The following is a 25,094-nucleotide window of genomic DNA, read 5'->3' on the forward strand; positions in this document are numbered from 1 at the left end:
ACAAATATTTCTAAACCTCCAGTCAAAAGGCCTAAAAGGAGGAGGTAACTATTTGTTGTTTGACAGAGCTTTCATTAGTGCTACTCTTTGCTTTTCTGGTATAAGGGTGTAGGATATTGGGATTGGTATTATATATCATATACACATTCATGCTATTTGGCACTTAATGTGCTCTCTTATCCTTATTTGGGTGCTACATAGTTTAAAGCGGAACTAAACCCTGCTATATTTTCCTGTCCCTGTTCTGTCCAGGGCTCCACCATCTTCTTCCTCATTCTCTCCTTAGTTTGGATTTTTGGCCATTCATTGGACATTCCCTGTTCCTTTCTGGAATAAAGACATGCCTGATCACAAATTTTTAAAGTGTAATTTGCAGTTTTTGCTTTCGGAGAAAAAACTAAAGGTAAAAATATTATGTTAAAAAATAATAAAATATAATGTTAAAAATGAGAGTTTAATGTTACTTTAGGAAATGCTGAGTTTTCCTAATAATCCTAAACCCTTGAACAAAAATTTAATATATTTTACAATTTTTTTTTTTATCAGGCTAAGAAAATTTTTAGAAAGTATAGAAGATACTTGTAATCTTGCCACAAATACAGTGACCATTTCACTTTCTTTGAGCAAACATGAAGGAATAAAACAATGTTATCCTATTAGTGCAAACTACTAGTTTCATGGTCCTCCAAGTAACTGAGATGGACAAAGCTAGATATGTTTGATATCGAGTCTGGGTTACAGCCATAGGTCCCTTCATAGATACAGCGGATATGTCAGCTTGACTATCCAGGGACAGGAAATGTGTTATTCTTAAAATTGTAATGTTTGTTATGTATTGTCACTTTCTGGGTATACATGTTTCAGTAATATTTGTGCCTTTTGTTTCAGGTAAATTTGGACAAACCACCCCACCACTTGTTGACTTCCTTAAGGATATTTTAAGGAGATACCCAGAAGGAGGACAAATTCTAAAGGTGAGAATCCCCTTTAGCGTCCTTCCCAGAATATGTTTTTAGGCTGCGTGGGAAGAAGCTGTAGGTGGGTAGCAGCCCCCCCTGTATTGTGACTAGTGTTGGTGTTCGAATTGGGGTTGACCTTATATTCAACCCGAATATGGCTGTCCGAATTTGGATAAATCCGACCCGAAAAACATGGGATTCAGGGATGTTCTCAATAAATGCTGCTGCGGCCAGCATTTATTGAGAACAGTGTGCAATCCCTGGCACTGGAGGTTAAATGGGGACAAGTCTCCCCATTCAAAACCTCTAGTGCTCCCTGATTGGCTGAGGAAAGCTTTCCTCAGCCAATCAGGGAGCACTATCCCTAATTCCTGGATAGAGTTTCCCTATCCAGGAACACAGGACTCCTGTGTTCTTGGATAGAGAAACTCTATCCAAGAACACATACAACTAGCAATGGGCTGCAAGAGCAATCAGGGGAGCGGAGCTGACAGCTCCACTCCCCTGATTGCTGTTGCCGCCCTGTAGTATGTGTTCCTGGATAGAGTTTCTCTATCCAGGAACACAGCTTTCCTCAGCCAATCAGGGAGCACTATTCCTATTCCTGGAAAGAGTTTCTCTATCCAGGAACACAGGACTGTATCCAAGAACACATAAAACTAGTAAAGGGCTGCAAGAGCAATCAGGGGAGCGGAGCTGTCAGTTCAGTGGAGGTGGCAGTTCCTCACAGTCCCAAAAAATAACTTGAATTTTCCCAACATTGACTTTAATGGTGTTCGAATTCGGCATTCGATCACCCGAACAATATCCCCCTATTTAATCGAATAGCTGACGAATTGAATAGTGAGATATTCGACCAACACTAATTGTGACCCAACTTTTCAGTAACCACCAGCCTGTTTTAGGTGGTTTCTGAAAAATTGGCTCACAATACAGGGGCTGCCACCCACCTACAGCTTCTTAACAAGTTCTGGGTTGGACATCCAGCTAAAAGGGACTGGGGAGAACACTGCCAATTTTTAACCGCATGACTTGTCAGTGATAATAGCAAGATATTGGTAGTAGTAACTGATGTTTAAATATTACCATACCATTTCATTTGCATGAGAAAACTGAAATTCTGAAGCAAAAACACAGCTGTGTGATTATGAAGCATGTTTTTGGTTCAAAAAATCCCCAGCACAACCTATTGCATGTTGGGGCTTATTGTGGCATTGCCAATAAAATAATCCAGCAACTTTCCTGTTCGTGTGATGTGTTGTAATTCACCTCCTCCTCATCTGCTGTACTCTACAACATATGAGTTAAAAAGGGAATTAGAAAACAATTTATGCAGTTTGCTTATCTCCTCGGTATGTATGTGAAGTCGCCAAGCTGGCTGTGCTGTCTACTGTGGGAGGTCTGTATCACTTTTCAAATTGCTTGGCAAGTAAAGCAGTTATTGTATGATATTTTTTAGTTGTATGCTAAGTTGATTGCCTGGAGCTTTAGTCAGATCTGTGATTTTTATATAATTATAATGTTTTTGCATAATGGTACCCTGGTCTTGAAAAGTCTTTGTGTATTAGATTGAATTGCTACAATAAATGTAAAAGACATCCTAAAGAATTAATATTTTTTGTACTGTAGGAGCTGATTCAAAACGCAGAGGATGCTGGTGCCAGTGAAGTGAAATTTCTCTACGATGAAACACATTATGGCACCGAAACTCTTTATTCTAAAGAAATGGCCCAGTATCAAGGTGGGTTTGCCAGGAATTCACTTGTGCAACAAACAGTTGAATACTACAGATATATTGTGTGTACCAGCTAGGGACTGGAAGACATTTTTAGTGCGTCAGTCAGATTAGGATCTCCTTCATGATGAAGTTATACTTCATGAAGTTTGATGATCCTTTACATTTGTCTCACAGAAGTATAATATTCCTGCTTTTCTAAGCCCAGAATAGCTGAACATTTGCCTAACTGCATCTAAACATGGACTGTATGTGACTTAGGGGTTGTACTGGAGCTGCTTTTGGTGTGCCTATTAGTTACATGTCCACTAGGAATAAAGGGGAGGGCCATGGCAGAGTCTCCTAAATGTTCCTATTTATGAGTGTTCTAAATGCTCTTTTACTTATACTATACATTTTTCTTTGTTTTTAGGACCAGCACTTTATGTATACAACAATGCAGTTTTCACCCCTGAAGACTGGCATGGAATTCAAGAAATTGCAAGAAGTAGGAAAAAAGATGACCCCCTTAAAGTTGGAAGGTTTGGAATTGGCTTCAATTCTGTGTACCATATAACAGGTGAGAAACTTCTGACAATAAGGTTAGGTGACAAGTTGAACATGCTTGCAAAATTGCATTGAGAATTTAATGGTGTTTTATGTATCTGTTCTGCTACTGCCTGGAACTCCACTTTAACTAAATACAAATGCAAACATGCCCAGTATCATCAAGTTGACACAAAGTTTACAGAGTTTCAAATGCTAAATAATTTATTAATCTAAAAAAGAAATATTAATTTTAGGTTGCTTAGCTGTGTACCACCATTAAGACAACCACACCCCATCTACATTGCTTCCACACTGAACCCTTTTTTGCATCACTACAATTTTGTATTTGTTTTTTCTTAAGTATACATGTTTTCCTAATGATCTGTGGGTTCCTAACTTACAAATGCTCAATTTCTTTGTCCCCTCAGACATTTATGACCTTGCCACCTTCAAAATGGAGTTAAAATCCCTAGAATTAGAAACATACATATTCTTCTAGTCACCAAACACCCTTTGTGTGTACTTTTTGCTTTGAATTAAAAAGCATTCCTGTATATAAAAGAAAGAATATCCATGTATTTTAGGGGTTCTGTTCAATGATATTTCCAAGGTTTAATCTTGTCCAGTGATATTTTATGGGCTTAGTTCTATTCAGGCCAAATTGATTTCTACATGTGATACCTAGCTTTTTGCTTTCCCTCATTTGACTTTGTATTTATCTATAAATGTCAGCTAATAAGATCAGATATTTGCTTTTGATTTTCAACTGCAAAAAATCTAAATCTGATGATGCATAAAGATTTGTTTTTTTATTTTCTTTGTAGATGTTCCCAGTATTTTTAGTGGAGATCAAATTGGCATGTTGGATCCACACCAGGTACTCTTTGGACGTCATGAGTCGGGCCAGTGTTGGAGCATTAAAGAGGACAGCAAAGACATAAATGAACTTAAGGACCAATTTGCCCCATTTCTTAACATTTTTGGAAGCACTAAAGAAACATTTACGGAAGGGTATTTTCCAGGAACCTTCTTTAGATTTCCTCTCCGTGTCCAACCTTCCTTACTAAGTAGTAATTTATACAATAAAGAAAAGGTTCTAGAACTCTATGAATCCTTCAGAGCTGATGCAGATACTGTGCTTCTGTTTCTAAAGAATGTCCAAAAAGTGTCTCTTCACATACGAGAGCCAGATGGCTCTGAAAAGCTTATTTTTCGGGTTACAGCTAGCGAGAACAAACTTCTAAAACATGATAGACCCAATTCTATCAAGATTCTTGGTTCATCAATTGATGGATACTGCAAAGGTGTGCCAAGCAATAGTATAACTTGTGTCACATATCATGTAAATATTGTTGTTGAGGATGAAAGTGTCAAGGAAACACAAACTTCCTCATGGTTAGTATGCAACAGTGTTGGGGGCCGGGGAATATGCAATGAATTAGACTGTCTTGCCGATGACCTCAAATTTGTTCCTACTATTGGAATTGCTATGCCTTTATGGGGTAATTGTGAAGAAAAGGGAGCAGAATCAGAGTTTGTTGGAAGAGCCTTTTGTTTTCTCCCCTTACCTCCAGGGGATGAAAGTAAGACAGGTCTTCCGGTTCACATCAGTGGTTTCTTTGGCTTAACAGACAACCGTAGGAGTATCAAATGGAGAGAACTGGACCAGTGGCGAGATCCTGCTGCTCTTTGGAATGAACTTCTCGTCAAGAATGTTGTCCCAAAAGCATATGCCACTCTTATCTTAGAAGCAATCAAGAGAATGGAGACAGAAGAGAATCCAGACTTCCCTCTATCTGCTGAAAGTATCTACAGAGTATGGCCAGAGATTGACAGAGTTAGGACACATTGGAAACCCATTGTAGAACCTCTACTAAAGATGTTATTCCAGAATGCGGTGATATTCTCCGCAAAGAAGTGCTGGTTAAAAGAGTCTGATGTCAACTTCACAGAGATAGATGAAAGCAAAGAATACACAAAAACTATTCTGAACTACCTCCAGAACTCAGGGACTCAGATTGCCAAGGTTCCGGCAAATGTTGCTGCTGCATTCCAAATTCCATTTAATAATTCTAAGTCAGTAAAAAAGGTCACCCCAGCTCTTGTCCGTCAGGTGTTGAGGAAATGTCCACACAGGGGACCCAAAAATGAGAAGTTTCACCTTCTTGAGTTCATACTCAGTGATGAGAATTACAGTGAACTTATAGGGCTCGAAATGCTTCCTCTGCAAAATGGGAATTTTATTTCTTTCTCTTCATCTGTATCAGAAAAGGATGTTGTTTACATCATCTCAGAGGAGTTTCCCAGGTATGAATAAAGTTTTTGCACTTGTGGTGTTAATATGTGGTGGTATGGTGCTAATCTGTTTACTTGCTCTTGTTTTTTTATATGTTGTTGCTCTAAAAATGGTGCACTTGCTGTACAACGGGGGGTTCAATTCAAGCTGCCCTCTACAAATATACAGTCACTGCAGAAATATTTGCTTCCTATTGCCTTTTCTCATGTCACCTGCCATCCCTATTGACATTTGTGTGCAAGCTCAGTGTCCCGTGTAAGCTTTAAATTGGTCCCAATCAGACCTTATATATGCCAGGACATTTTCTTCCCATACCCCAGATTATAACAATGGTTCTTTCCTATGTGAGGGAAGCTTTTGACATTTGAATACTGTACCAGGAATTGTCAGGTATTTTGCAATCCTGATGACAGACTGTCCAGTAAGGTAGTGAAGGGTGGTGGATGTATGTAGAAGGAAGGCAGGTATTTATGTGAGCCTGTTTCCTGACCTGCATGGACAAAACACCCAGGACTAGATTTTTACCTGCCAGGACATGGATAGTATGGGAGGCCACCACTATTGGAGGAGGAAAGTAGCCATCTTGTATCAGATGGTTCTTCTTGGTGTATATACAGGACTAGGAGATATGTTATTTATTATTATGTTGTAAACATCAGAACTTTTATAATATTCTTATGTTCCTTCATATAAAATTTGTGATATCATTTGCTTGTACACGCAAAAAGAGTTATTTTCAACATTTATTTAATGGAATGCAGATTTCATTCTTCTCACAGCTACAACACCTTAACCCCATTTTCTGAAACTTGTAAAGACAGAGATATAGGCTGGTATTGCAAACTTCCTCCCTGAAATAATCATTGCCTGGCTGTACTCTAAAACCCCGGCTTCAGTATATATAGCCCTGGCCCTAGACTTGGTATGTAGATTATCACTAGTGGTATTGCTCTGTCCTGATTTTCTGCATACTTTGTTTCATTAATAATTTAGAAACCAGCAAAGCCAGATATCTAATATTTTCAGAAGCTGGTCTCAGGTGACAGCTCATGTTTTTATAACATGATAGAATACTTTTTATGAAAATTCATATATTCATATAAGCATAGTAATACTTTATTTTCTGAACCAATATATACAATGATGGGCTGCCACTGCTATGTCTATGTATGAAATCATCATATTGCACTAAAAGAATGATTAAATGCCATGAAAAATTATTATGATATTTAAGAAGTAACAGCAAGGGGGATCCCTGACTACCCTGTACTCTGTAGGAAGTTTGAAGTTCCATCTGTGCTACATTTCTTGAGTCATAAGTCTGGCTGAGCACAAGTATAAATGCTTTGAAAGGTAACGTAGTCCAAATATTTGTTTTAATTGAGTTTTTTGCTGTAATCCAGCAGTTCAACAGAAAAGTTTACTTATTACCCATTTTACATACAAGTAGTGTGTAATTGATTTGTTTGATTATTCAAAAATGCATTAAGTACCCAATATAAGAAATAATTCTTTGTCTTTCTTTCAGGTCACTTTTCCCAGGTCTAGAAGGAAGACTTCTTTCTGAAGATTTAAAACCGGAAATTTTGACTGCTTTAAAGGAAGCAGCAGTTAGTCGAGGTAATAGACTGTGAATTATTTTATTTTGTTAAGGTATTTAAACATAAGTTAAATAAGGTAAATAATATGTTTTTCCAATGTAACATCAATCGCTGTGCTGTGTGAGATGCTCCCTATGGGGTAAGAACTACAACTATGAAATAATGCGCTCACCCTAAAGACACCAGCAGAGACCGGGGGGATTTTATGCATTTGAAACACAACCATTAGTAACCATTTTGGCACAACAGTGTATTGACATTACAGTCTTAGGTGAAAGAGCAAAATCAGCAGTTATTTTAGGGTGTATTAAAATAGAATTAAAAAAACAAGTGCAATACTAGCCTAACACAGGCATTTACTTCTAGTTATCACCAACTCCTTTAGATCTATACTTACCTTTCACTCCAGAAGCACTGGGCATCACACAGTGAGGTCTGCAACAAAGGAGCCTGCGCCAAAATGATAGTTAAATGATATTAAAAATAATTGCTTTGCATTTTGCATGATGCAGATGCCTTATTTTTTAAATGTATAGAAAAGGAAAATAAAATGTTCAATCATTTCAATTATAGAAATTAGAAAACATTGTAGTCCGCAATTGATCATATTTAAGCATCTGGGGTGAAGTTATATTTATGCTAATAAGTGCTAAAATTTCACCTTTCAGTAAGAGAATCCTCATGATTATATAACTATGTAGACATTTGAAGAAACCCTGTCACCTACTTTGACAAACAAACAAAAATTAGGTATTTTAAGTCAGTAGTCGCCAACCTTTTTTGGACCCAAGGACCACTAAATTTACCGGCTTCAGACTGTGCATATGCCGCATATGCGGGGAGCCATGTGTCACTCAAAGGGGAAGAAACTTCCCCCATACTGAAGTCATATTGCCAGAACCCGCCCACTCTCCCATCGCAAGTCTGAGTCAGCAATAGGAGAGTGGGCAGGTTGTGTCCAGAGACACAGCCCACCCACTGCCCTGAGCCCTCTGATCTGTACGAGGGACATAGTCTGGTGCTCCGGACGATGCGCCCCCCCAGTGGGGTCCTTCTACTGACCCCCCTGGGGGGACGGCGCACCCGCCAAAACCACGGACCACCAAAATTTTCTTGTGGACCACCAGTTGGCAACCGCTGTTTTAAGTGTTTCTTTGCAGTGTTTTTATCTTTCTGGAAACCTTTTTTGTCTTGCCATAATTAAATTTCAGTATTTCAGTAAGAGTAATTCTCTAGCAAAGTCTGCATATGATAGCTCCTTTTTTCCTGGAAGTATCTTATTACTGTGGTAGTCCGGGGAGGCAAGAAGTAGAATTTAGTGGACTGTCACTACTTTAAAGCCTACTGAGGTTGCTAAAATCTCATTCAATATGGCAGCACCCAGCAGCAGCCTTGGGGCTTTTGGATGTCTTGTTTTGCTTAAGAAGTGTATAGATGTGTTTGATGCTTTAACTTTAATAGGACTTTGTCAACATGTGTATTCTTTATATATCATGTTAATATTGTGACATTACATTGTAGCACAACAGCTTCTTTGGGGATATGCAGGTACAGTAAACTGGTATTGCAGAACTGGAGATCCATAGAATGTGGTAGTGTTTTATTGCACCCAGTATGTTTTCTTCTAACAGACGTGTGACAGAATATTGTTTTAAAATAATGTGTGTTTAACAGATAAATGTTATTGAGAAGCCATATTGACACTTACATTTGCATAGTGCTTCTTTGAAACAGTGGTTTCCAGCTGACATGCATTTGTGCATGTGGAAAATAAATATGTAAGCAGTTAACAGAAGAAACCGGAAAATGTAGTGTCTTACTATTAGTAGTCATTGTGTATAGTTGCATATCAGTCAGTTAGAGTGGCTGCATGTGGAGCTCAGGGTAAGAAGCCTGGATACCTGGCACATCCCACCTTCCCCTGCGGCTGCCAGGACTGAATGAATTTCTACGTGGGAGTTACATCATCCCAGCCTGGCCAATCAGAAGAAAGAAGATGGAGGCGCTGGTGACGGAATGCAGACAGGTGAGTGCAATTAAAAAAGTGTGACCAAGTTGGTAAGGGATATCACCTGGCCTTTCTGCAATAAAAGATCTGGCTGGTGACAGTTTTTTAATTTTTTGGTTTAGTTTAACTTTAATAATTTAGCCTTAGGTGTTCAACAGCACTCTGGCCCCAATTTATGAGAATGAATACCATAAGTAAGATCTAAATAACAATAGATGTTGTTAACTATATATTTTAACCAAACTAACCTGAGACTTTTGTTTACTTTGTGACAGAGAACCTTTAACATCCGATGCATGAACAGGGTGAAAGTGGAAATTATTTTGTTTTGCTTAGCATGGAATTGTAAAGCTAGTTAGTTTCTGCATGAATTTGTTGTACTGGCTGCTGAGCTTTGAAACCCTTTACCTTACAAATTTTTATAATGTAAAATAATAAAGGAAGCTGGAAATAAATGATTATATTACTGTCAAAGTAGTTGGTATATCAAGAGCCGTCAGTAACATAGTATAAAATATTAGCATGTGGTCAACCCCATTATAACTTCATGGGGTACGTGACCAGCTGACTACACAAATTAGATCCCTAAATATTAGATCATAGTGATATTAAACAATTCTTGACCCAACGCATTTCATCTTTACACTCTTGTATAATTGTGCACTTGCTGGGGTATGTTATTGACTTCCTGGGCACACATAAAGTGTGTTGGATGATGTCTTTCAACCCCGAAAGGCAACCAATACCAATGGAGTTGCGAAAGCTCTCCAACACTGGAGAAGGTAGACTATCATGGGATAACAATGGAATGGATCTGGTTCAGGATTAAAAACATTTGCCATGTAATAGCAAATTATTTTTACAAATCCATTCCAGGTTTGCTGGATCATCAGGTTCACCCAGGATAGTCAACATTCTCCAGTTTTGGAGAGCTTTCATAAATCAAGCCCAGTGAGCCTTTGAGGGGCAGTATTTGAATGAAGGTGAGTATTGTGATGGTAGACACATTTTTAAATTTAAACAAAACCTGGATATCTCGATGAAAGTGCAAGTCCATTTTGATCGTGGATTTAGTAAAAAAAAAAATTCTATTTAGATTTCCTTGAATTTTAGTAGTAGTATTTATTATTATTTTTGTAAGTAGGGCAGAGATATAATTACCCAATTCTAATTAAACAATATACCATATCATCACTATACTATTTTATTACATACAGTGGTAATGTCCAAGTGAGCAAAACTGCAATATCATGCAGAAATAATGCATCGCAAATCATATATAGAAAGTCAACACCTCCAATATGGCAAATCTTTTTATTACTATTATTTTAAAGGCTAAGTAAATTAAACTTAAAATCTCAGGGACTTTACACTCTGGTTCTAAGTAAAGGTTTAAATGTAAGGCAGGAGGAACTTTTACAGCATATTGTTACCCAAAATGTTACCCCAAGAGGGTTGTTGAATGCTCAGCTTTTTTAAAAAAAAAGTTTTATGAGTCCTTTTTTGTTTATATGGCTCCCTCTATTTTAAGTACAATTGAATTTATTGACAAAATTTGCCTAAATAGTATTGTGCTGCTATACCTCTTTCTGGGGCTCTGTTATTGATATTTACCCTCACTTCTATCCTACTAATGGTTTCACATGACAAAACTGAGGAAGTATTTACAAGGATGGAAATAAAAACCTTCCTACAATATGAAGGAAAAGCAATTTTATTCCTACTGCTGTTGGAGAATTATCCTTAGTTCATGTCTGGCAAACCTTGTCGGCACAAGAAGTGGGGGGGGGATATCTTTCTAATGGAGCTGCATGTAGCAGTAAAAAAAATTCAAAGGGGTTCTATTCATTTTAATGAAAAAGAGTTTTGGCTGGATACAAATGTTAATACTTTATTCTGAGAATTCATTAAATTATATTTGGTTAGGGCACAAGGAAATCCTTTAAATCCCAATGTACAAAGCGAGAAATCTCAAACAAAAGTTTATTTAAAAAGTTTATTTAAATGTATTTAGTTCCTCATTATTCGTTATTACCAAATGTTTAGGACACCTTTTTAACTTTTTACAGGTAATGCTGGCCCCTGATCTGTTTTTCTTCTTTAACAGGAAGACCATGTACCCAACTGCAGCTCCTGAATCCTGAACGTTTTATACGCCTTACTAAGGAAGTTATGAATATGACATGGCCTACAAGAGACTTGGTGGTCAAATGGACCCCGGGCAAGGACAGTAAGCATCCTCCCATCTCATGGCTTAAAATGGTCTGGAAACTCTTATACATCCATTTTTCTGAAGATCTGACATGTCTTGATGACATGCCACTTATTCCTACAAAGACTCTAGAAGAAGAGGAAGCTGCACTAGAGCTCATTCGTTTGAGGTCACCTTCTCCTGTAATATATGATGATGTAACAGACACTCAGCTGCCTGAACATTTGCCAGAAATAATTAAAAACCTTGGTGGCATTGTCCTCCAGCATTTAGATCCAGCCATACAACATCCACTTCTTAAAAAATATGTCTATCCTCCAACACCCAGCGCTCTCCTCCAAATAATGGACAGGATGTCTCTTCAAAAACTCTCCAGTCAGATTGCTTCACTGACCCCAGCTCACAAAGACACGCTAAGGAGATTCCTTGCTAGCTTAACAGACATTAATGAAAAAGAAAAAAAGATAATTCAGGAATTAATGGTCTTTAAAAAGGTAGAACAGACTTCAGATCAAAAAAATTCTTACATTTTCTTGAGAGGTTGTAGAGTTCTTCATCACAATGCCAGACTTCCCCCGGATACTCGACTCTCCTTCCCTGTAATTGATAGCAGTGATGAGGAGACTATCCGTTTGACTAAAATGCTCAAAGTTGAGCAGCTAAAGAGTACAGACTGTGCAAAAATTATCTTGCAAGATATAGAGAAAGGTTTTTATTCCAGTGAAGAAAGGACAAGTGTGATGCTTTGGGTTCTTGAAAATTTTACCTTTTTAAAGAATGAAAATCTAGCTATAATTAATTGGCTGTCTAATCTTAAATTTTTGCCCCTTAACAAAGACAGACTTGTGTCCGCTAATGAACTTTTTGATCCAGAGGTGGCTGTCCTCCAAAGCCTCTTTTGCGCTGAAGAACATCTGTATTTTCCACCTGCCCAATTTACATCTTCAGATGTTTTGCACTCCCTTCGACAAATAGGGCTCAAAAATGATTCTCATATTTTAGAAAAAGACATTGTACAGATTGCAAAGAAAATTGAAGCTTTACACAGTGGATCTGGAAAAAACGACGACATAGTCCTCAAAAAAGCAAAGACTCTCTTGACAGTTTTGAAAAAAACATACAAACTCATACAGTCACCTGAAGCAAAAGCCGTGTTAAAAAAAATCAAATGGATTCCTGCCATCAAAGAACGTCCACCAAATTATCCTAATTCCCTGGTTTGGATGGGAGACCAGTTCAAACTGTATGCCCCTGGAGAAATGTGCAACATTTGTTATGCAGTTCTTGTAGGATCATCTGTTCCCCTGGTGGAAAACATGAATGACAACATTGAAAAGGTCCTGGGCATTTTAAAGGAGCCTAGCATTGAAGCTGTGCTAAAACATCTAAAGGTTGTGGTTGACTGGAATAATTCCAAAACAATTACTGATGAGGACTATTATCAATTCCAGCATATTTTATTGGAGATTTATGGCTTCATGCAGGAGTCTCTTGAGAAAGGTAAAGAGCTGTATAAAGCAATTTCATTTCCATGGGTTTGGACAGGAAAAACATTTTGTTCTCCAAAGCAAGCAGTAATATCCTCAATACACAGTCTTGACCTTCAGCCATTTTTGCACAGTATACCAAACACAATGGTGAAATTTCACAGGTTATTTAAATTGTGTGGTTCAGTTGAGGCACTAACTCCTGAACATATCTTTGATGTTGTAAAAATCATTTATGAGAGAAGCAAGAAAACTATGGACAAAGAAGAGAATGGACAGAACCTTAACATAATGTTGAATATTGTGAGATGGATGTATAGTCATCAGATTGTGGTGAGTCCAGAAACCCCATTGCCTGTGCATTACAACAAAGATCCTTCCAAACTTATAATGAGGCCTATACACGAATGCTGTTACTGTGATATCAAAGTTGATGACTTAAATGACCTCCTTGAAGATTCTGTTGAACCAATAATATTGATACATGAAGATATACCAATGAAAACAGCAGAATGGCTGAATGTACCTTGTTTAAGCACACGACTTATTAATCCAGAAAACATGGGGTTTGAACAATCAGGGCAAAGAGAACCTCTTACGGTAAGAATCAAAAACATTTTAGAAGAATACCCTTCAGTTTCAGATATCTTCAAAGAGCTTCTTCAAAATGCAGATGATGCCTCAGCCACAGAGTGCAACTTTTTGATTGATATGAGAAGAAATATGGATATAAGGGAAAATCTTCTGGATCCTGGAATGGCAGCATGTCATGGACCTGCTTTGTGGTCTTACAACAATTCTGAATTTACAGACAAAGATTTCATGAACATAACCCGACTTGGGGAGTCATTGAAAAGAAGTGAGGTAGACAAGGTTGGGAAGTTTGGTCTGGGATTTAACTCTGTGTATCATGTTACTGACATTCCCATTATCATGAGTAGAGAATTCATGATCATGTTTGATCCCAATATCAACCATATTAGCAAACACATAAGAGACAAATCTAATCCAGGTATTAAAATTAACTGGAGCAAGCAACAGAAACGACTTCGCAAATTTCCCAATCAATTCAAACCATTCTTGGGTGTTTTTAAGTGTGACTTACCACTTGCTGTGGAGACGCCATACTGTTACAAAGGTACACTTTTCAGGCTATCTTTTAGAACACAGCAAGAAGCAAAAGTAAGTGAAATTAGCAATGCATGCTACAACACTGCAGATATATATACACTTGTGGATGAATTCAGCCTGTGTGGCTATAGACTTATTCTGTTTACTCAGAATGTGAACTCTATGGTTCTCAAATACTTAAAGCCTGAAGAATCAGATCCAGTATTAGCAAAAGACACAGTGACCATTAAAAAAACTGAATGTTCCTCAAAGGTTTTACTTCACCCAACAAGTCTTCTAAAAGAAGCTGCCAGAGTGATGCACAATTGTGTTACAACTAAGAAATTTCCATCAGAAATGCCAAAATCATCCTCCATCTTGCAGATTGTCGTTCAAGAGTATCACCATGTGTTTAGACGGATAGTTGACCTTCATTCGCCCTTATTCCGAGGCCCAGAAGATGAACCAGCAAATATATTTGAGATGGCTAAATCTGGACAGAACAAAAGAATGACAGAGGAACTTCCACAGAAAACTGTAGATTCAACAACATGGCTTATATGTTCTTGCATGGACACTGTTGAAGCTTTAAAGTTTGCCTTAAGTGATAGTGGAAAACGACTTGGACTTGTTCCATGTGGTGGAGTGGCAGTAATGCTTTCAGAAGGTCAGAACTGTAAATGGACAGTAAAACCACTCTCCAGTAACGTTGGAGAAGTGTTCTGTTACTTGCCTCTACGGATAAAAACTGGTCTTCCATTGCATATAAATGGTTGCTTTGCTGTGACCTCAAACCGTAAAGAAATCTGGAAAACTGATACCAAAGGAAGATGGAATATGGTATTCATGAGGCATGTAATTGTTCGATCTTATCTAGAAGCACTTTGTGTCCTAAGAGACATGTCCATCAGTGGAGAACTTCTCAATTACAACTACTATTCAGTGTGGCCTGATCCTGACTATGTGCACGATGACTTTTCTATAATCTGCCAAGGACTCTATGAAGACATTGCCAAAGGGAAAGGTAAAGACAGGATGAAAGTATTTTCTGATGGAACATCCTGGGTCTCAATGAAACACGTACGATTTCTTGATGACTCTTTACTAAAGAGACCAGATATTGGACCTGCTGCTTTTCAAATTTTCCTAAAATACTTGAAAAAGACAGGCTCTAAAAATCTGTGTGCTGTAGAACTGCCCTCATGGGTTAAAATGGGCTTTGAAGAAGCAGGCTGTATGGATGTACTTCTTGAGAATACTTTTTCTGAAAGTCAGTTTTTTTCTGAAGTCTTTTTTCCTCATATCGCTGAGATTCAACCTGAATTACGTGATCCACTGATGCTTTTTGTTTTAAATGAGAGGATACAAGCATTTAGTGAAATCCTGCAAATAACACCATGCATTCCATGTTCAAGTGAAGGTCATCCTTTGGTTATACCTTCAAATTTAATTCACCCAGAAGGTAGAGTTGCAAAATTGTATGATGATAAAGATGGAAGATTTCCCTTTGGAACATATCAAAATTACCTAAACCCTGTAGTGTTAGTGAAACTAGTGCAGCTGGGAATGGTGAAAGATGACATTTTGTGGGAGGATTTGATTGAACGCATAGAGTCTATATCAGAAGTAAATAAAAGTGACCATGCTGCAGCTTGCATGAGAAGCAATATTATTTTAAGTCTGATTGATGAAAAACTGAAGTTGAGAGACCCAAAGGCAAAGGAATTTTGCAAGATATGTCAAACTACTATTTTTTTGCCATTTTCAACTAAACCTGCAGGCTTTTCTTTGAGGTGGAAAGGAAGTGAATATAAACCTGAGCACTTGTTTGCAGCTACCGATCTGTATACCACCGAGTACCAGGATATTGTTTGCCTTTTGAAACCAATACTGAATGAAAACTCTCCTTCATTTAAGGGCTGTGGACCCATATCACTGGCAGTCAAGGAGTATTTAGGTTTGCTTAAAAAACCCACTGCTGAATTGGTATTAGCACAACTGAAAGAAGTTGCAAAGCATACAGATGGGAACACTCTTTACCAGGATAATATCACAAATGCTTGCTATAAATTTCTTAATGAAGCTGTGTTACTAAATGAAGCAACAAGAAACATGGTGGTCACTGAATTAAAGACAAATCCTTTCATCTTCGTAGATGGCATTTATGTTAGTCCAGAAAAAGTTGCCTTTCAGCTGAATTTTGAAGCTGCACCTTACTTGTATCAAATGCCTACTAAGTACAAAAATAATTTCCGTGAACTTTTTGAAAGTGTTGGTGTAAAACTTAGCTTTACTGTGGAAGATTTTGCATCCGTGCTTACAGCTGTCAAAAGTACAAATAACGGGAGAAAAATATCAGAAAATGACTTTCAACTTTGCAGACGTATTGTAAGTGAAGGAATTTGGGGACTTATTAGAGACAAAAGTCAAGAATTTTGTGAAAAAAACTATGGGCAAATTCTTCTGCCAGATGCCAACTTTAATCTTCTTCCAGCAAAATCTTTATGTTATAATGACTGCCCATGGATTCGAGTTAAAGACACTGCAGTAAAGTATTGTCATTCTGACATTCCAAGGGAAGTGGCTGTAAAACTGGGGTCCATTCCAAAACGACACAAAGCTTTAGAAAGATATGCTTCAAATATCTGTTTTGCTGCACCGGGAACAGAATTTGGACAGAAAGAAAAACTTACTGGTAGAATTAAAAGCATCCTGAATGCCTATCCATCAGAGAAAGAAATGCTAAAAGAACTTCTACAAAATGCAGACGATGCAAAAGCCACAGAAATATGTTTTGTCTTTGATCCAAGACATCATCCATCAGACAGAATATTTGATGAGAAATGGGCTCCACTACAAGGTCCTGCACTGTGTGTATTTAACAATCAACCTTTCACAGATGATGATATCCGTGGTATCCAGAACTTGGGAAAAGGGACAAAGGAAGGCAACCCTGGAAAAACTGGACAGTATGGCATAGGGTTTAATTCTGTTTACCACATTACGGATTGTCCTTCATTCATTTCTTCAAATGACATAATTTGTATTTTTGACCCTCATGCAGTATATGCACCGGGAGCAACTTCAATAAGTCCAGGGCGAATGTTTCGAGATTTGGATGCTGACTTCAGAACACAGTTTTCAGATGTGCTTAACCTCTATTTAGGAAACCACTTCAACCTTTCCAGTGCTACAATGTTTCGGTTTCCACTCCGAAATGCAGAAATGGCAAAATTCTCTGAAATTTCTTCTGTACCTTGCTCAGATCGAATGGTGCAGAATCTTCTTGATAAACTGCGTACAGATGGAGCTGAACTTCTTATGTTTTTGAATCACATGGAAAAAATTTCAATTTGTGAGATAGAGAAGTCAACTGGTGCCCTGAAAGTTTTGTATTATGTCAGAGGCAAGATTACTGATGGTGACCGACTAAAACGCAAGCAGTTTCATTCATCTGTTATTGATAGTGTTACCAGGAAAAAACAACTAAAAGATATACCGGTTCAACAGATTACTTACACAATGGACATTGAGGATTCTGAAGGCAATCTCACCACATGGTTAATTTGTAATCGGTCCGGGTTCTCCAATATGGATAAAGTAATCAAAAGCGTAATCTCTGCACATAAAAATGAAGACATCACATTGTTTCCACGTGGAGGAGTTGCTGCTTGTATTACCCATAACTACAAAAAACCATTTAGAGCTTTCTGTTTCCTGCCCCTTTCTCTTGAGACAGGGCTTCCTTTTCATGTCAATGGACATTTTGCCTTAGATTCTGCTAGACGAAATCTGTGGAGGGATGATGATGGAGTTGGAGTAAGAAGTGACTGGAATAATAGTTTAATGACAGCCTTAATAGCCCCAGCTTATGTGGAGCTCTTGGTGCAGCTTAAAAAACGAAACTTTCCAGGTAGTGATCCAACAGTGTCTGTTTTGCACAGTACACCAGTTCATGCTGTTAAAGACATTTTGAAGAAGTTTTTGTCATTTTTTCCAGTTAATAGACTAGATTTGCAGCCAGACTGGTATTGCCTTGTAAAAGCTGTATATTCTTGCATCTATGCTGATTCCAAACGTCTCCTACCTGTTGTGCGCACCCCAAATGTTGATGGATCAGATGGGCAGTCTGCCATTATCATTACATGGGTCAACATGTCTGCAGTGAATTCTGGCAAGCCATACTTTGACAATCTACTACAAGATGAGTTGCACCATATGAAAAATATGGAGTATAACATAACTACCCGTAAAACAGTAGCTGAGAATGTTTACAGGCTCAAACATCTTCTTTTGGAAATTGGATTCAATTTAGTTTACTACTGCGATGAAACATCAAATTTATATCATTGCTTAGTTGATGCAGGAATTCCAGTTTCTTATGCAACACCATCTGATGTCCGCAACTTTCTAATGACTTTTTCGTCTCCTGACTCAAACTGCCACATTGGAAAGTTACCCTGCCGCCTTCAGCAGACCAATCTAAGGTTATTCCACAGTCTGAAACTTCTTGTAGATTACTGTCTTAAAGATGCTGAAGAAAACGAAATTGAGATTGAGGGCCTACCACTTTTGATAACTCTGGACAATGTTTTGCAAGTTTTTGACACAAAGCATCCCAAGTTCCTAACCACCTATCATGAATTAATCCCATCCAGAAAGGATCTGTTCATGAACACACTTTATCTGAGATACAACAACATCCTACTTTCAAACAAAGTCGCAAAAGTTTTTGACATCAACAGCTTTGCAGAGTTGTTGTCATCCGTCCTTCCCAGAGAATATAAAACAAAAGTTTTTGTGCCCTGGAAAGATAATTTTGCTAGTGAATCTTGGCTAAAAAGTACCTGGCATTTCATCAGTGAGTCAGTTAATATCAAAGATGATCAAACTGACATGAGTGCAGCTTTTGATACAGTTGTAGAAACACTCAAGGATTGGGCCTTATTACCAGGAATAAAGTTTACCGTATCACCCGGCCAGCTTATTATTCCAGATGGTGATGTTTTGCTGCCATTAAGTCTCATGCATATTGCCATCTTTCCAAATGCACAAAGTGATAAAGTATTCCACACTTTGATGAAGACTGGATGTATTCAACTAGCTTTAAACAAAATCTGTTCAAAAGACAACATTTTGCTTCCCTTGCTGGCAAATCACACAGCAAATATTGATAATCCCATAAGTATCCTCAAAGCTATATATCACATGATTCAGACATCAAGTTTTAGGACTGAAAAAATATTAGAGAATGACTTTGATGCACTTTTAATGTATTTTAACTGCCATCTAGATCATTTGGCATCAGAAGATGCCATCAACATACTGAAGACTCTTCCATGCTACAAGTCAGTTAGTGGTCGCTATATTACCCTTTCAAAGTATGGGACCTGCTATGTTCTTACGAAAAGTATACCATCAGCCGAGGTAGAAAAGTGGTCTAACTCCTCATCCTTTGCTTTTCTCGAAGAGAAAGTTAACCTTAAGGAACTTTACACGGCACTAGACTGCATTCCCATGGATGACTTGGAGATTTATTCAAAACACCTGTTGCCAAAGTTTGAAAACCTGTCCTACAATGCAAAGTTAGAGCATCTAATTTATCTGAAAAATAGACTTTGTAGTCTTGAGGAAAGTTCTGCAATAAAGGACCAACTTTTTGCAAAACTAGAAGATCTTTCCTTTATCCATGATGCCAGTGGTCGGCTAAAGCCTGCCAAGAATTTCTATGATCGAACTATCAGGGTGTTTGAAGTAATGCTTTCTGAAAAACTATTTGTACCACTGGATTTTTTTAAGAAACTGGAACAAATTACAAAGCCAAAGAACCAAGCTGCCTTTCTCCTTTCATGGATCAAATTTCTTCGAAATATAGGGATGAAGCATGTCATTTCTCAACAGCAGTTGTTGCAGTTTGCAAAGGAGATCAGCATGAGAGCCACCTCTGAAGGATGGTCAAAAGAAGTACTACAAAACACTGTTGATGTAATTCTTTACCATGTCTTTCAAGAAAGAACTGATCTACTGTCAGGAAACTTTTTAAAGGAATTATCTATGATACCTTTCTTATGCCCGGAACGAGCACCTGCAGAACTTGTACGTTTCCATCCTCAGTACCAAGAAGTAAATGGTACTCTACCCCTAATAAGGTTTAATGGAGCTCAAGTTAATCCAAAGTTCAAACAGACAGATGTTATACAGTTATTGTGGACATCTTGCCCCATTCTTCCTGAAAAAGCTACCCCTCTGACCATTAAAGAACAAGAAGGAAGCACCCTTGGCCCACAGGAGCAACTTGAACAAATTTTGACAATGCTTAATGTAAATGTAGACCCTTCTCTTGATAAAGTCATCAACAATTGCAGAAACATATGCAATATTACAACCGTTGATGAAGAAATTGTAAAAACAAGGTCAAAGGTTCTTAGAAGTATCTATGAATTCCTTAACAATGAAAAGAAAGAATTCAAGTTCCAACTGAGAGGCGTTGCTTTTGTCATGGTTGAAGATGGCTGGAAACTTCTGAAGCCAGAAGAGGTAGTTATAAATCTGGAATTTGAGTCAGATTTCAAACCTTATTTATACAAACTACCTCTGGAGCTAGGAACATTCCATCAGTTGTTTAAAAACTTGGGCACAGAAGATGTTGTTTCTACAAAGCAGTATGTTGAAGTTCTTAGTCGCATTTTCAAGAACTCTGATGGAAAACAGTTAGACCCCAATGAGATGCGCACAGTAAAGAGAGTTGTTTCTGGCCTGCTTAAAAGCCTTCAGAATGATTCAACTAAAGTACGCAATGACTTTGAAAACATTCGTGACCTTGGACTTTACCTACCAAGCCAAGATGGAAGATTGGTCAAGTCAAGTATCTTGGTATTTGATGATGCGCCACATTATAAAAGCAGAATTCAAGGAAACATTGGGGTCCAGATGCTGGTGGATCTCAGTCAGTGCTACATGGGAAAAGATCATGGCTTTCACACACGACTTATAATGCTTCTCCCACAAAAGTTAAGGCCACGACTTCTCAGTAGTATCCTTGAAGAACAGTTAGATGAAGAGACACCAAAAACTTGCCAGTTTGGAACCTTATGTTCTCTGCAAGGGAGACTTCAGTTGCTTCTGTCCTCAGAACAGTTCATCACTGGACTTATTAGAATTATGAAACATGAAAATGACAATGCATTTTTGGCAAATGAGGAGAAGGCCATTAAGCTTTGCAAAGCCTTGCGTGAAGGCTTAAAAGTTTCTTGCTTTGAAAAACTACAAACCACATTAAGGGTGAAAGGGTTTAGTCCCATACCTCACAGCAAAAGTGAAACACTGGCATTTTTGAAGAGATATGGACATGCTGTAATCTTGCTTTACATCCAGCACTCTGACAGTAAAGATATCAATTTCTTATTGGCCTTAGCAATGACATTGAAATCTGCAACAGACAATTTAATTTCTGACACATCATACCTCATTGCAATGTTGGGATGCAATGACATTTACAGAATTAATGAAAAGCTTGATAGCTTAGGAGTTAAATATGACTCTTCAACTGAACAGTCAAAGCTGGAACTTCCTATGCCTGGAACTCCCATTCCAGCAGAAATTCATTACACACTCCTTATGGATCCAACCAATGTTTTTTATCCGGGTGAATATGTTGGCTATTTGGTTGATGCTGAAGGTGGAGACTCATTTGGCTCATACCAGCCAACTTACACATATGCCATCATAGTTCAAGAAGTGGAGAAAGAAAATGACAGTTCTGGTTCTCTTGGTAGGTTTTACCAAATAGATATTGGATATAGTGAATACAAGATTGTTAGTTCACTTGATCTGTACAAATTTTCTAGGCCAGAGGAATGTCCACAGACTAAAGACAGTGCTCCATCCACACCAACAAGTCCTACAGAATTTCCACCACCTGGTCCTAGAACTGCACCGTCTTTTCAAAGTAAAGAAAGCAACAGGACAAGCTCTTCAAAACATCAATCCCCAAAAAAGATAAAGTTAAATTCTTTGCCAGAGATTCTAAAAGAAGTCACTACTGTAATTGAACAGGCCTGGAAATTATCTGAATCTGAACGTAAGAAGATCATTAGACGGCTTTATCTGAAGTGGCATCCTGATAAAAATGCAGAAAACCTTGACATAGCAAATGAAGTTTTCAAGCACCTGCAGAATGAAATCAACCGACTAGAAAAGCAAGCTTTTGTAGACCAAAATACTGAAAGAACAGCGAGAAGGACCTTCACAACACCATCTGCTAGGTTCCAGTCTGACAAAAGCTCTTTCCAGAGGTTTTACTCTTCTTGGAATCAAGAAGCCACTAGTCACAAGTCAGAAAGGCAACAGTATAAAGAAAAGTTTGATTCTACTTCAAGTTCATATGATTCCAAACGTTTCTTTGTACCACCTACTTTCAAGACAGTTGGGAATCCAGTTGAAGCCCGCAGATGGCTAAGACAAGCTAGGGCTAACTTTTCAGCTGCAAGAAATGATATGCACAAAAATGCCAACGAGTGGGTCTGTTTTAAATGCTATCTTTCCACAAAACTAGCTTTGATAGCTGCAGACTATGCTGTAAGAGGGAAATCAGACAAGGATGTAAAGCCAACTGCACTTGCACAAAAGATTGAAGAATATGGTCAACAGCTAGATGGCCTTACAAAAGATGTCCAAACCTTAGAAGCCTATGGTGTGGACAGTTTAAAAACCCGTTATCCAGATTTACTTCCCTTCCCACAGATTCCAAATGATAGATTTACTTCAGATGTTGCCATGAGAGTTATGGAATGCACTGCCTGTATAATAATAAAACTTGAAAATTTTATACAAAATAGAATTATTTAAACCTTAGAACATATTCTTTTACATATACAACTATAGAGATATCATTTTAAAGCTACATAGCACAGGATACTAAATGGTACCACAAAGCCAGAGATCCCTTCCTAAAGGTCCTAACTAAGATAAGGGATATTATTGTCATACCAGACTTTATTTCTGTATCTGGTGTAGTAACATTCACGAATGTATATGTCAGTATTGTATAATTAGAACTTGATCTCCTTAAGGGTAGTTATTCTCCCATACAGAGAGATGTCAGCTTGGTAACTCTATTGAAGGACACTGCCAACAACATTTACATGCAGTGAATGTTACTAGCAATCTTAACTTGACTGCCCTTAAAAAATGTGCATCATAGGTTTACCGCCCTTTTAAAATTATAACAAAAGATATTTAAAAAAGACAGAATATATTTTGCAAATTCCTTGCTGCTATTTAGGCTGTGATTATGCAATTGCACACATTGCTTTTCTAGGCTTAAAAGGTACTGCATAATTATTTAAGAAGAATGTAGTTTAATTGAACGATATATCAATTAAACACGCATTAACCATGCAACTGGAAGAGACCTAAATCATGGATATGTATTGGAGATTTAGGATGCAATGTGTGTTAGGTAGCTAAATTATTTTTGAAGACATTATTTGCTAAGTGATAAGAATGCAGTATCTCTGAGCTTCAAGGTAACATTTGTAATGTGAATAGAGCAGCAGAAAAATGTACATACAATTATATGTGTATAGCTGTGCATATTAGAAAAATAGCACTTTATGTAACCAAAGCTGAGCAGCATATAAGACAATCCCCTCACCCAGATATACCCAATTCTCTCTGTATGCAGTATTGCTGTAGGTCAGCTGCACAAGTCATTGCTGCTTTTGTTGGGTTATGGCCATTTGTGTTCTAGTAGCAGTTGCTTTATCTTTAAACTCCATGTCCATGGAGAACTGATTTGTCAGTCATTGGTTGATACTTGCGCATGGAATCATCTGCTTTTTTGGTTAGTCTTAGTAAATCTTATCCAGAATTTTAATCCCGTTTTAAGACCAAGCAAGGGTGTTGTATTTTTTTGGTCATTCCACCTGAAACTGATATATACCTGTCATAATCTTAACAATAGGATCCTTTTCTTCCTGTTGGAATTTGATTTGGCTTTGTGTTATGGAAAATGCAACAGGAAAATTGAGACCTTAGGTGGGTTAGAATTTCCACTTACAGGGTCACCTCACCCATGGAATTCACAACAGGGATCGATTTTGCCCACCAGACAATATATGTAAATTGTCTCTTAAGCATTTAGTTGACAGAGGTGTTGGCATTTAAATAAATCTAAATCTAAATCAGATGGGGAAAGTTTACGGTACTTTATGTATAACACTACCCTCCATTGACTATTACATCATCAGTCCCACCCTAAGCATTTTTGGGATCTTTCAAGTGACTAAAGAAGATCTACTACAAATTTTAATTCCTAAGGGTCCATGTAGTTCTATGTGGTGCGTCAATGCGCATATGTTAAACAAACCTTTGCATTAAGGCAGCCGGTAAAAAAAAAAAAATAGGCTATTGAAATATTTTTTTTTCTTTATAATGCAATCCGTTGCTATACTTTGCCTTGCATTGAACTGTGCTACAACTTAGGTTCACTGCCCTAAAAATTAGCACTGCAATGCATGTTACGTATGTTATGATGCAGTTAAAGTATCACAATTCATCCTAATGGGCCCTAAACTGGCAGTGGGTTATCCACAAGTTTTTGGGTCTAGAGGTGCTCAAAGTAGAATCTTGAATTGGCCAAGAAAGAAAGTGAAAGTATTAGTTATGTACTGTGCTCACCTCCCACATCACAAGTGCATAGTAGAAATTCCCTTTAATATCCTGCTCTAATCAGCTGGATCTGGTTTGATAATATTGCAGGTCAGAACAAAATGGTATTTTTAACTCCCTGCAGTCCCATAGCATAATCATGTCTGTAATTGCCTTGCTTTTTTAACTTGTCTGCATTTTATACTGTACAAAATAGATTTTCATTGCATTTTTTAACATGTGTAATACTAAACTGTAAACAAATATATCAATATTTATCAGATATGTGCACTGAAATGATTAGCTTTTTGTCTTTAATCAAATGCTGGAGCCTTATTGTTTTTTAACAAATGTATAAAGCCTATGGATGTTTTAAGTTAATTGTGTTTAAAGCCTTGTATTATGTTTAGCATAAAATATTGGCCTAATTATTCAAGTTTTCTTTTATACAAGCCTTAAAATGCTGTCTCATCTTCATTGGTCATTTTTAATAAAATGGTGAACCTAA

The 25,094-nt window shown here is 37.6% G+C and overlaps 1 protein-coding gene across 1 annotated transcript; it reads left to right on the forward strand.

Moving 5' to 3' along the window:
- The first annotated feature begins 7 nt into the window (after window positions 1-7).
- SACS (sacsin molecular chaperone) lies at window positions 8-25,094 on the forward strand. The gene is made up of 7 exons (XM_072404943.1): window positions 8-44; window positions 889-974; window positions 2,589-2,700; window positions 3,107-3,253; window positions 4,047-5,529; window positions 7,047-7,138; window positions 11,235-25,094. The coding sequence occupies exons 3-7, from the start codon at window positions 2,685-2,687 to the stop codon at window positions 22,781-22,783; spliced, it is 13,287 nt and encodes a 4,428-aa protein (XP_072261044.1). The 5' UTR covers window positions 8-44; window positions 889-974; window positions 2,589-2,684; the 3' UTR covers window positions 22,784-25,094.

This window comes from Pyxicephalus adspersus, chromosome 1, assembly GCF_032062135.1.
Source record: "Pyxicephalus adspersus chromosome 1, UCB_Pads_2.0, whole genome shotgun sequence".
Classification (NCBI taxonomy): domain Eukaryota; kingdom Metazoa; phylum Chordata; class Amphibia; order Anura; family Pyxicephalidae; genus Pyxicephalus; species Pyxicephalus adspersus.

Excerpts from the sequence above, each read along its gene's own strand:
- SACS (XM_072404943.1), top strand. Across the intron at positions 3,254-4,046 it reads TTCTGTGTACCATATAACAG|ATGTTCCCAGTATTTTTAGT; the intron begins GTGAGAAACTTC and ends TTTTCTTTGTAG. Across the intron at positions 7,139-11,234 it reads GGAAGCAGCAGTTAGTCGAG|GAAGACCATGTACCCAACTG; the intron begins GTAATAGACTGT and ends CTTCTTTAACAG.